At 38.2% G+C, this 12672-nt stretch overlaps 1 protein-coding gene across 3 annotated transcripts in view; it reads left to right on the plus strand.

The window, feature by feature from the left end:
• Positions 1–12672, plus strand: part of Rsrc1 (arginine and serine rich coiled-coil 1) — a 325236-nt gene that overhangs the window by 310286 nt on the left and 2278 nt on the right. For all 3 annotated transcript variants that reach the window (XM_060378403.1, XM_060378402.1, XM_060378405.1), the window contains 2 exons: positions 5973–6079; positions 11997–12149. In XM_060378403.1, the coding sequence (XP_060234386.1) occupies positions 5973–6079; positions 11997–12149 (260 nt within the window). The remainder of the gene's footprint in view (positions 1–5972; positions 6080–11996; positions 12150–12672) is intronic.

Here is a 12672-nt window from a genome sequence, read left to right on the forward strand (position 1 = left end):
TAAATGTTAAGATTGGGTAGGTTTCTGATGTATTCTTTTTAAAAGAAACATTGCAGATATGTTGGTTTGGGTAATGGATCAGTGCATAATAAATACATTCAATGATAAAAGTATAAAATCCAGGGTGAAGCCTACCAGTTTCCATTCTGTAACCGTCTAGAATTTCATTGCATTGTGTAGTCTTTGGTTCTGGTTAATTTTGCTACAATTATTTTTGCAACTCGTTATAAATAAGTTTATAAAATGAAAAAAGATAAAATTGTTTTAAAAAGGAAAGCAATAACTGTATTTGTTAAATTTTATGTTTATAAGAAATTGGAAATTTCTACTTTCAAAATTCTAATTTCATTTGCCTACGAATTTTCTTGAATAACAATTCAAGTATGTTGTTTTTTTTCTTTCTTTTTGCAAAGCACTTGGAAATGCTTTACAATACAAAGATTTGTTGTTTTATTTAAAAGTGTGTGTTCATGGATGTTTTCTATTTTTGGTTAATATCTAACTCAATTTAATCTGAAAATAGGGTAATCCTTTGTATTATTAATGGATTTGTAGCAGTACTGTTAGTGTATAAATATTTTTTTCCTGGAACAATATCATAAATAACTCAGTAACACAGACCAACTGACCCAAATTCTTTGTTAACATAAAGCGCATTTTAACTTTGGATAAGTTCATAAAACATTAATAACTGGAGGAACCAGTTGGTGATGAGCTCTTTGCGTATGTTTAAGATATCTCCGAAACACCAGTCATCCTCACCCCAGGACGACGTCTTGGGCAACAGTGCCATCTGCTGTTCCCAGGCTGCTGCTGCTGCTACAGGAGACCCGTTAATGCTTGCAATCGAGAGCTAAAATGTAGTCTAAGATTTTATATTTTCAAATTAAATGAAAAATTTGCATTAGACCGCATCTTCTCTATTTTACAATTTAAACCTGTATATTGTCATTGATATACAGGTCGGTGATATTCTAAAAGAAAATTTTGTAAATTTTCTATAATAATATAATATAATAGCATCTTATAATGCTATTATAAGATGAAATTTTCAAGAAAGCTTTTTTTTAATAAAATCAGTAAGATACATTTTATTTTTCACAAAAAATCAAAATTACATTCTACAAAATTAGTTAATACTGATATTTTTGTCTCAAATGGCTTTTTGATTCTTTTTTCTTTTTTAGGTGTGTGTGTATTTACAATACATCTATTCCATGACATCTGACAAATAAGGAATTCATTATATTTACCAATAATGTACTTGTAGAAATCATTAAGTGCTAATGGATATGTTCCCTTCCTGTTCCCCATGTTAAGGTTTTTCTTTTTTAACATTCTTTAATTTTCTTTCTCTAGTAACTTTTTTCCTCCATGCTGACAATCAAATTCAGGGAGAGCCTACCTCTCTGCCCCTCAGCTATGGCTACTGACCTCCTTCTCCCAGCCTTCCTCTGGTTTTGAGTCCAGGGTTCATTATGTTATGCAAGCTGGCCTTGCACTCCCACCACAACCCAGCCAAGCCTTGAACTCACGATTTTCCTGCCTCATCTCCCAGAGTAGCCAGGACTACAGGCCTGCATCATGAAGCCAGCATCCAATAAGTTTTGTTTTCCTTTCTTTCTTTCTTTGTAACTAATAAGATGCTTTATATACATTCGGGTAAACATGTAAAAGTAACTAATTTAAGTCAATTTGTCAATCTAAGATTAATGCAGAATTTCTTTAGATGGCATGTAAGAGCCTGAAAATAGCATGACATCCGTTACTGGTGTGTTTCATTCTGCTTCCTGAAACTGCATGGTTGTGCTCAAGGCTTACATTTGTGGATGGTGATACTGGAATTTGGAATATGGAGTAATTTAAAATATTTTATGGTTATTGTTTTCAGATAATATAGAGCTGAGCTATTATTATAAAGCAGAAATTTTATATCTCCCATGCATCTTCCTATTTTTAATTTAAGCATCATTGTTGCTGAGTTGGGGTTCAGCATTAAAAGATGAAAGCTATGTAGTTTGTTTTCACATTGTGAACCAGGCAAGCTAGCTTTTCCTCTCTGCCCTGTCACCTTGTTAGTCCCGAGGTGATTTTTTTTTTCTTAAAGGACAAAGACAATGTTCTGTTTTCTCTAATCTTTCTCCTCTCCTTTATAATTTCTACAGTGCTATTTTAATAAGCATACTGGCCCTTTGGCCGGGTTCTGTGATACCACATTTATTTGTATTAGGCACTGGCTATATTTCCAAATTTAAAGCTACAAACACTACAAGCTTTAGAGATCAGTACTGTTTTTTCAGTTCACCTCTGACATTTAATACTAATGATGTGCTTTGCAAATCCAAATGAGAGAATATGTTAGACAGTTAGAGAAAAAAATCCATGACATCTAGCAGCTGATACATAGGAGACATCACCCTGAAGTTAGAAATAAGGGCTTCTTGTTGAGAATTTGTGATAGCAAATAATTCTGGTAAAACTAACTGGGATTCAAAAAAATGTTTTCAAGGAGACATTAGAGTTGGTACCCATTTTTTTTGTTGTTATTTTTCTCCACTATAGCATCCTTCCTATGCATAGAAGCTTAAAAATTACACATTAGTAAGGGATGCATTAATATTAATACATTAGCCAGACAAAGAATCTCTCATTTCATATGCTCAGTACATCACATAATTAAAATCTAGAGAACCTTTTATACTAAAGCAAAGGGGCCATTTGCAGTTCTGCAGCACTTGGACAGTGCATGGATTTATACAGGAAAATGTGTTCTCCCAAAAATGGGGCGGTTGGCTGCAGCTGCGGTTGCTTCCCGGTGTTCCCGACACACAGCTTCTCAACGAGCAAAGACTGCTCAGCTGGGAGGCTTGGCCTTCCCCTGAGTAAACGGATGGTTGCATGGGACCATATAACTGTAATTTGTGATTGGCCAAAAGCTGATACAGAGGCTTTGAAGATTATATCAGTTTCTACTAAACTTTTCCTTTTGTGTTTTTTCTACTTGTCTCTGAGGAAGCCTCTGCCGTCAGGCCAGGGCTGCTGGATGCAAACGCTGCTGCCATGCAGATCCTCCAAGGCCAGTGCTCAAACCTGTTGTCCCAACGGCCAAACGAAGTGCAGCCGTTGTCCATAAAGTCTAAATCCCCAAAAGCTGAGCTGCCATAGCTGAATATACACTGGCTCCTGGTTGAGCCGTGTGCTGGAGTCGGTGTGGAAGCGAGAATTTTAACGTCAGGCATGTAATCTTGTCCAGCTAACATGGAAAACAAGAATTAAAAGTGACACCTGAGTGCTGCCTCTTATTACGGTGCTGTGAAAGAAAACTATTAGTAACTCAGCTCTCACTTGAGCATTCATAAAAACACCATCATAAAGCTATAAAATTGGTAAAATCAAACTGTACAGCTGTAAAATAGTAAACAAAGCTCCAAGCTGTAGTGAGTTGTGGTGAAGACACCCGCAGTAAAGAGGAATGCAGTGTGTCAGTGTTGTACGGTAAGGGGAGACATGAGTGCTTATGGTTTCATGAATGATGGAAGCTAAACCCAAGCCCAATAAAACAGTTATCTCCACATTGGAGGGAGAATGAGAGGCCTGGAGTAGGAAAAGCAATCTAAGCCTCCGAATGGTAACGTTTTACAATTTAACCCAGAACTGCATCATAGTTTAAAAACATGTCAGTCATAGAGCAAGACAGAAAAATCAAAAGTAAACTGCAGCAAATGAATAACCCCATCAAATCAGTAGCATAATCAAATGGTGAATAACTTCAAGTAACGTAGAGCATAGTGTTTTGACAGTTCATTGGGTGCTAAGGTCAAAACCACTTTTATCAAGGTGCATCAGGACCCCTTGTGCTTTATAGTAATCATGGCCATTTTATTTTAATGTAATGCGTACCTAATAGGAAAATGAGTATTTTCAATAATGTTAATGCTGAATATTTTTAGCAGATGAGAAGATTCATAACTATAAAATTACTTAAACTCATTTGCTAATTTAATTGATAGTAGTCAGCTTGGATTCATATAAATTTTCTAGGATTTTTTTCCCTACACATTAAAAAGACTGAAAAGCAATGGCAGTTCAGCAAGTGGTGAGCATGCCAACTACCCAGATCATTGGCTCTGCTGCCTCCCCCACTGAGCGCAGCCTGGGCTCTGTATGGAAGCGATGGGAACTGTAGAAGATAGGTATCTGGAATGTCTCGGCATGCCTTCACTTCAGGGGATCACACACCCTACTTCAACCACCCAGAGTTGAAGCGATTTGAGCATTAAAATAAGAAAGCCCTTGCCATGGATTAAAACTATTTACATATTACCGTGAGCACATAATTGACAGCTTTGGAAACCCTTAGACCAAAACCTGCCAAATAAAGAAAAGAAATCAGGGCCAGTGACACGGTTCAGTGGATAAAAGTGCTTACTCCACAAACCTGGTGACCTGAGTTTAGTCTCTGGAACCCACAGTGGAGGGAGAGAAACAATTTCCAGGAGTTGTCCTCTGCCTTCCACATACATGTGTGTTTCTGCACTCACACTCAGAATTTTAGAGAAATATGCTGTGACCCCATAATACAGGCTGCATTTCAGTCAACAGCTAATGAGAGAATTTTCTCCAGTGTAAAAGATTCAGAACTAATAAATACAAGAAAAATTATGTTTTATAGCCTCTAATTAACATTAATGTTACTAAAACCACTGGTTGAAAGATTGATGCAGAAGAATTTTAAAATGGAAAGGTCAGATTGCATCATCACTTTGGACCTAATGACCAATCTGAACATCAGGACAGTGCTTCCTGATTTAATATAAAAAAAATTATACAACAGTACCTATTATATATTTTGAAGATTTATTTTTTTTTATTTTATATGTATGTGTGAGTACCTGCATGTATGTATGTGCACCACATGCATGTCTGGTGCATGCAGAAGCCACAAGAGTACCTCAGATTCCATGGAACTGCTGTTACAGGTGCTTGTGAGCTGCCTGGTGGGTACTGGCAACTGAACCCAGGACCTTTGCAAGAACAGCAATGGCTCTTAACCACTGAGCCACCTCCCCAAACCTTAAACGGTATGTTTTTTATCAAAGTAAATTGAGCTGGAATGAAGCCAGGTGTCCATGCTCATCTGCACAAACAATGGAGGACAGAGGAACATGCTGGACGGCATCACGAGGCTGACGCCAGCCAGATTCAGAAGGCAGGGGACTACGAAATAAGTAATTCACTCTCTTCAATAAAATGAGGGGGAAGGGGCGAGAAGATCTGACTGCTGGAAAGAGACTGGAAATCCTACCACCAAGCAAGTGTAATGTGAATCCTTGTTTGTATCATGTTCAAACAAGCTACTGTAGAAAGACATCTTTTTAAGCCAGTGAAAGTAAACATGGAACATGCAGACTATACTTAATTAGTGGTATTTTGAGGCCTGACAAACATTATTATGAAAAGATTATTATTATTGGTGTTAAGTCTTAATCTGTTAGAGTTGACTACTGAAGTATTTAGGGGAAACAGTACCTGGTCTAGACTTTGCCCTTGAGCCCTCTTGGATTGGCTTTTACATATTTCAGGTCTCCACACCAAAATATGTTGAGAATGAGACTTAGTGGACTAAGAATAACAAAGTGTTGGTGAATATAAAAAGTGGGTGATGGTTATGGGCGGATTTGTTGTTCTTTAATTCCCTTCGTGTGTTTCCATGATAAAATGTTCAAAGTAGAGGGAAAGGTCTTCCCACAAAATTGGCTTAGATTACTCAAAATCATAGCAGTGCCCCCTCAGCAGGCTTTAGATTTTAGGTGGGATTCTTAGTTTCTAAGCATATCTCATTTTTGAAATTCCAGTGGGAAAGTATTTGTTACAGCGGAACTTAGTGTACTTCGTTTTCATCTAGGAAGAGAAAGAACATCACGTGGGTACAGTGTTGGTAACCAAAGCACACTAACATTATTCTTTTTTAGACCAAGCCACCCTGGTAGAACAAGTCAAAAGAGTGAAAGAAATTGAAGCAATTGAAAGTGATTCTTTTGTTCAGCAGACATTCAGATCGAGTAAAGAAGTCAAAAAGGTAAGTTTCCGCATGGACAATGTGAATAAGCCTTTGGGTTCCAGCTGAAGAGATGCTTCGTTAATGGATTTTACTTTAGAGCTAAGTGCTTCCTCCAGTAGGTAGAGGGATAAGGGAGAGAACACCAGTCATGTCGGTGAGAGCATGAATCAATGAGAAGCAACTTAGACTCACCTACAGAAAAACACACTGTAAACATGATTCTGACACCATTTTTATTTTTTACGATTTATCAAAACAGCTAAGATATTACTGCATGTGATTCTGTAAGTGTAATGTCCCTCCCATAAATATAGAGTTTTTTTTACATATGTGTATATATACTTTTTGAATTATCATTCCTATGTAGATATTAGAAAAATACTTTACATGATAAAGCTATTGTCAAATAGAAGAATGTATCTCCAGTCTTTGCCTACATATGTGTCACTTAATCAGCTTCAGTTTGAGTTTTGATTGCATTTTATTTCTGTTGAATTTTTTACTTATTCTTTTAATCTCTAATAAGACTGCTTTTAAGAATTTACATTTCTTAGTAGGAAAAGATGTTATAGGAAATACAGGTAGCTTTAGCAGCATTCATGTAGTAAAGGAATAGCTGTAGCTTCCGCTTAGTTCAAAGTCTAATACGTGTGCAGGTGCAGTAAGGCTATAGAACATACTAATGGTAGACGTAGTGATCATTTCTTTTTCTCTGATATCAGACTCTAAGTAGTTATGTTTTGGGATATTACATGTTTTTTAGTAACATGAAATACTTGTTAAATAAGTTAATAAAATTATTAACAAAATTTGTTAAACAAGTTAATAAAATATTTGTTAAAGTTGCATTATTTTGGAGAATAAAAGTTATTCTCCAAAAATATTGTACCAATTTAAATTTTTACTAAAAATACCAGGGAACTGTCTTTCAAAAGCTTTTTCATATTTACTAATCTGATATATCAAAACTATCAAATTGTTTCCTATTGCACTTCTGGTGTCAATAGAGATCTGAAACCTTAAGTTGCCAGATATGTTTAAAGGTAGAACATTCCAAAGATATGAATTGAGTGCATGGTGTATGTCAGGATAATCCATAGGCTTCTGTGTTGTCACTGTGTTTATTGCTTTTGAACTTTTAGTTGTGTATCATCAAAACTCCTGAAAGCCATAGCTATCAAATGGGAAGTCATATATTTATATGTATATGTATGATATATATATATATATATGAGATATAATGAGATATAGCCATTTAGTTTAATACTCATTTTTTTCTTTTTTTTTTTTTTTCAAGACAGGGTTTTTCTGTGTAACCCTGGCTGTCCTGGACTTGCTTTGTAGGCCATGTTGGCCTCAAACTCAGAGAGATCTACCTGCCCCTGCCTCCCTGTGCTGGAATTACAGGCTTATTTAATGTCTTAACCTTGCATAGTGTAAAGCCATTTATCTATAAGAATGTATTTACTTGAGGATTTGGCCTTGTATTTATTTTCCGAAGTTCGTTCTGAATTCCCTATTCTTACTGGATGTTCTCATAATCAATGAGCAATTTCTTTCTGCGGAAATACTACTCTAGAGTCTATAGACTGAGTTTTGTTCTATGATAGTTTCCTATCTGGTTTTAAGTATTGTTTCACTTTACATTTACTTTTAACTCAAGATTTGCTTCAGGAGAGCATACCTGGTAGAATTAGTGCCAACCGGAGAATGCGCTAGAGCTTCAAGAGGTCGCATTCACTTTTGAATACACAGTCAAGTCTCAGCCATCTAGCACATGACTGTTATTAGAAACTGGGCTTCAGCATGATCAGAAGAGCAGTGGCGGGCTAACAAGAATACATTTGTCCTCCACTGAAATATAAAACGAGGGACAATTTATTAGCTTAGAAAGTGGCATCGCCTTCTAGTCTGAAACGTCTGTGTCTGCAGTGGAAGGCAAGGACTCGGGATGCCTGCGAAGATGAATTATTTATGAGGCGATTACTTAGCAAGGAGAAGTAAATTATCCTGAGTACTATTTCATCCAGGTCCTGGGAAGACACGATGGGCTATCCTTGCTGCACAGCAAAGATTAACTCTCCTGAGGACTAAATCACCCAGGGCCCAACTTTCCCTATCTTTCTCCTCTAGACAGCTTTGTGTACTTAGTATAGAGTTTGCTACCCTGAAAAAGGCTGTTCATGTGAGCCACCCTTCAGTTGAGGCTCTCCTTTGGCACTATGTCCACTAATTAAACTAGAGAACTGCCACTAGGAAGAAAATACCTCATAGCAATGACTTTCTAAACACTCTGGATAGCCTATAGTGGGTAGTGATTTAACTAGTTTATCTGTGAAACCTCACCCAAGTAGTCAGAGACTGTGATAGATCCTGGATACATCATTAACTTTAGAAGCCAAAATACAGCTTGCTTTCAGGATGTTGTCCCACGTAAACTTGGCACCAGCTGTTTATATCTGGCCAGTAATCCTCCAGTGTTCAAAAGGACAGTAAATAGCCCTGTGCAACGTGCCTATTTCTATTACTCTGATGATTTGGAAAGTAATTTTTCTACTGTACCACCAGGTGGCGGCATTGCACAAAGCCAGAAGTTGTGTGGGCCTGTGCTGAGGTCCATTTTTATGATTGAGCCAAAATTTTCTCTTACGCCTCCCATCACTTAAGTAAGAAGCAGCCACTGATTCTGCAACCACAGAATTTTAAACTTCCATTCTCCAAACCTAACTTTTGATAATTTTAATTTCTATGAGAATTTACGCTTTTTAAATGTTGGGGTTGAAGAAACGGCTCAGTGGGCAAGAGGTCTTCCCTTCAAGCATGAAGATACACATTTGTATGCCAGCATACACGGGGAAATGCCAGAAAACAACCAGGTTTGGCCACATATGTGCTCACAAACAGAAGAGTCACTGGGTCCTTCTGGCCTAGCTGCAAGTTCAGTGGAAGCCCTGTCTCGAGAGAACAAGGCATGCAGTGACTGAGTGGGACTCTCCATCCTCCCTCAACCCTCATGCTGGCATACTGGTACAAGCACATGTGTATACATGGTACACACACAATGGAAAACACACAGGAAAAGACAGAACGAGAGTAGGTGCCAGTATAGACAGAATGCTATCTCTCCCACTTGGAGAGAGAATCCACAGCCCCTCCAATCTGCCTAAGCTCTGTGGAAGCGTGCTAACATGGACTACCAAAAAAATCTTTTTTAAGTTTTGTTGGCGTGACATAGTTCCCACTTTCCCTCACATAGAATATTGAGTTTGCCTTTACCTCAGTTCCATAAATGTGTATCACTACTTTATCACTAGGGCCATGTACCTTTCAGGCCTGGGTGGGGGAGGAGGTTGACTCCAAAAAACAAGAAAACCACCAGATAGAACCTAATGACTATTTCTTTTAACATCTATAAAAATTAAACACTGCTGTTCACATAAGTATCATTCATTATTGGGTTTCGTATTGATAAGAATACCTTCATTTGGAAACAATTTGCAGCGTCGATCTCCCTTACTTTGTAAGAATTTCTGTTCTTGTTTTATGACTGCCCAGAAACAGGGCCTTTAGAGTCGTTTTGTCTGTAAGAGTACAAGTCGCTCTTATGCATGCAGACACTTTTCCTTTAGCATAAAACTGAATTCATGTTTGAATCAAACAAGACGCCAAAACAATGAATGACTCTTACCATCACACGTTAATCCATCTGGGCTGAAGGCTGAGGAGTCCATCAGGTGCTTGTTATACTATGGCAGCAGAAGGACCGATGGAGCGTGTGGTGGCGGCGGCCTGCCTGTAATCTCAGCCCCGGGGAGGCAGGGACAGGTGGCGTCCCTCCATCCCTACCCAGCAGGCCTAGCCTGTCTGATGAGCTCTAGGCCAGTAGGAGACCCTAACATAGAAAGTACCGAAGAATCAGCACCCAGGGTTTACCTCTGGTTTTAACAAGCAGACTTGCGCACGCGCACTCACACACGTGCGGCGGACACAAACGGACTCGTCTGCTGCTGCTGACCACTACCTGAGGACTTCCCCTTCCACCAAAACAACCTTAGAACCTGACAAGAGCTGTGAAGCAGTTTTCCAATATCTGACCTTAAGTAGCGCAAGAGTGAACGTCTTTCCGTGAGTGAAACAAAGAATGATTCTCCAGTTCCCGGGCCCTCTGCCTGGAAACAGTTTCCTGGCCTGTGCCGCATGGGGCTGTGGCTGCGCTTAGCAAGCAGTGGGCCAGGGGCTGGCCACAGTGTCTAACTGTCTACTCTGGCCTCCCTTCTGATTTTTCTCTTCTCAGACTGTTCAATGTTCCCTCTGGCTAAAGCACTCTCTTCCTTCCTCTTCATGTGTCTTAAATTTTACCTCGTAAATAAAAGATGCTGTCCCTAGGCAACCAAACTAAAGTAGACTCACCCCTCCAATCCCCATCATTTTGTGTCAGTACCTTATTTACTTCTTGAAGGCATATATTCTGGTTAATAGTTATGTATTTATTGTTATATATTTGTTTATAATCTGTTAATTCCGTCAACAACAAAACTCACCAGGAAATACAGCCTTTTTCTAGTTTATTCTCTCTTTGTATCTAGGGCTTACCAAGCAGTGTTTAATGAGACAGTTAAATTGATAGGTCTCCAAATTGAAGACAAAGTAATCTAAGAAAAACTTAATTAATTTATGCATAATTCATCCTCTAGACATTTTTCATAGTAATATTTGTTTTGAGCTTAATTCAGAAAATGGGTGTTGAGAGAGGGATATGAGTCAAAAGAAAATAGAAGTTAAAAACAATAGAGCCCATAGATGTAGAAGACTACAGAGGAAAATTGATCCCCCATTCATCTCTTTTATATTATATTTTAATTTTAACATTAAATTCTTATCTAATTCATTTCCCATAATCCCTGCAGCCTGCTGCTCATCAGTCACTCCTCAGGCCACCTCCTCTATCAGGGAAGATTGAAGGTTGCCTGAGTCAGCACATGCCGTTGGTTCCTTCAAGGCAGGAACAGTGATTTATCCATCTTTGTGTCCCAGCACGCAGTGCAGTGCATAGGCCATGGCACGCACTGGGTCAGGGGAGAGGGCGTTTACTTTTATTCTTACAGAATATGATGGACCTTTTTTCAAAGCTTTTATTTCAGAATATTTTAAGGAATCTTAAAAGATAACCTGTGAGTCCATCAGCAGATGATGCACAGATCAACATGCAGATCCATGCAATGGAATGTTATTTAGCAACTGCAAAAACTAAGTGCTGATATGCTGTAACACGGTGGGTCTTTAAAATACGAGGCTAAATGAAAGAACCACTCACAGAAAACCACTTACCGCATGGTTCCTTTTACACAAAATATCCATTGAGTAGGTCAGTTGGCTGCCTTTTCATCAAGAGGCTAGAAGAAATAAGTAGTGATTGCTAATAGGTATGGAATGTAGGAAGGAATAATATATTCTGAAATAGATAATGATAACAGTTGTATAACTTTGTAGGTATGCTAAAATCCATGGTATGGTTTGTGAATTATATCTAATAAGGATAGATATATATTTTAAGGATAACATTTGAATCTGCTTTTATACCTGAGGCCAACTTAATGTTAGAGGTATTATTATAACATTTTTATTATTACAATTTAGCCACCAAATATATATATATATGAGTGCATGTACGTATGCGTATGTATATATTTTAATAGAATAAGACTAACCCTTGGTTTACTAAGAAAACTATACTAATCATAAGAGATGAAATAATTTTCCTTCATAGTTGTATGTGTTTCTTTGAATAACAGTTTTTCTTTTTCAGGAATGTGGAGCCTTCTGAGATGAATATCATCTCAGAGGAGACTAACCAGAGCAATTATTGTTCAATATTAGAAATAGTGAAACTTCTAAGTGTAGGTTTTGCTTAGATTACTATGTGTTGCATTTTCAGTCAGTGGAACCAAGTGAAGTGAAGCATGTGACTCCAGCATCAGGACCAGCAACAGTAGCTGCTGAGCCACCCAGCACTGGAAAGGAAATAGACCCTGACAGCATCCCCACGTCTATCAAGTACCAAGATGACAATTCTCTAGCACATCCAAATGTGAGACCCGTAAACCTGATGACTCTGCTCACTGAGTCACGCAAGCAATTGTCCTTTGGTTCTGACACAAGAAAGACCCATGCAGGAAAGGGTTCATGGCTTCTCTTTTCTAAAAATGGGCAGATGACCTCAGGCCTTAATATTTTTTACATATATTTGAATCTGGAATTATCTACATATGGATCCTGACTTCTTAAACTATTGTGTACTTAAAAATGGTTTTCAAAAAAGGAAAATGGTTTTCCTTTCTATAACTGAAAAGAGAAAGTTTTATAAAGTAAAAGTTGTAATACTAGCCTGGCTCTGGTTTTCCAGCTGTGAACCTGTCACTAAGACCATAGTGAAGGTCTTCACAGAATTATGTGACTGACTGTGTTTCTCAGAAACGTGGTGAAAAACGAGCTCACTGATGTAAGGTGTGAGGTTGCCAGTGTGTGAAACAACAGTCAGGTGACTCCTGTCCACGGGGGCTCCTGAGGGCGCCCACCGCACGTGGATGGGGGCTGAGCCGGGGAGTAGGCGG

Source organism: Meriones unguiculatus, chromosome 2 (assembly GCF_030254825.1).
Source record: "Meriones unguiculatus strain TT.TT164.6M chromosome 2, Bangor_MerUng_6.1, whole genome shotgun sequence".
Classification (NCBI taxonomy): Eukaryota; Metazoa; Chordata; class Mammalia; order Rodentia; family Muridae; genus Meriones; species Meriones unguiculatus.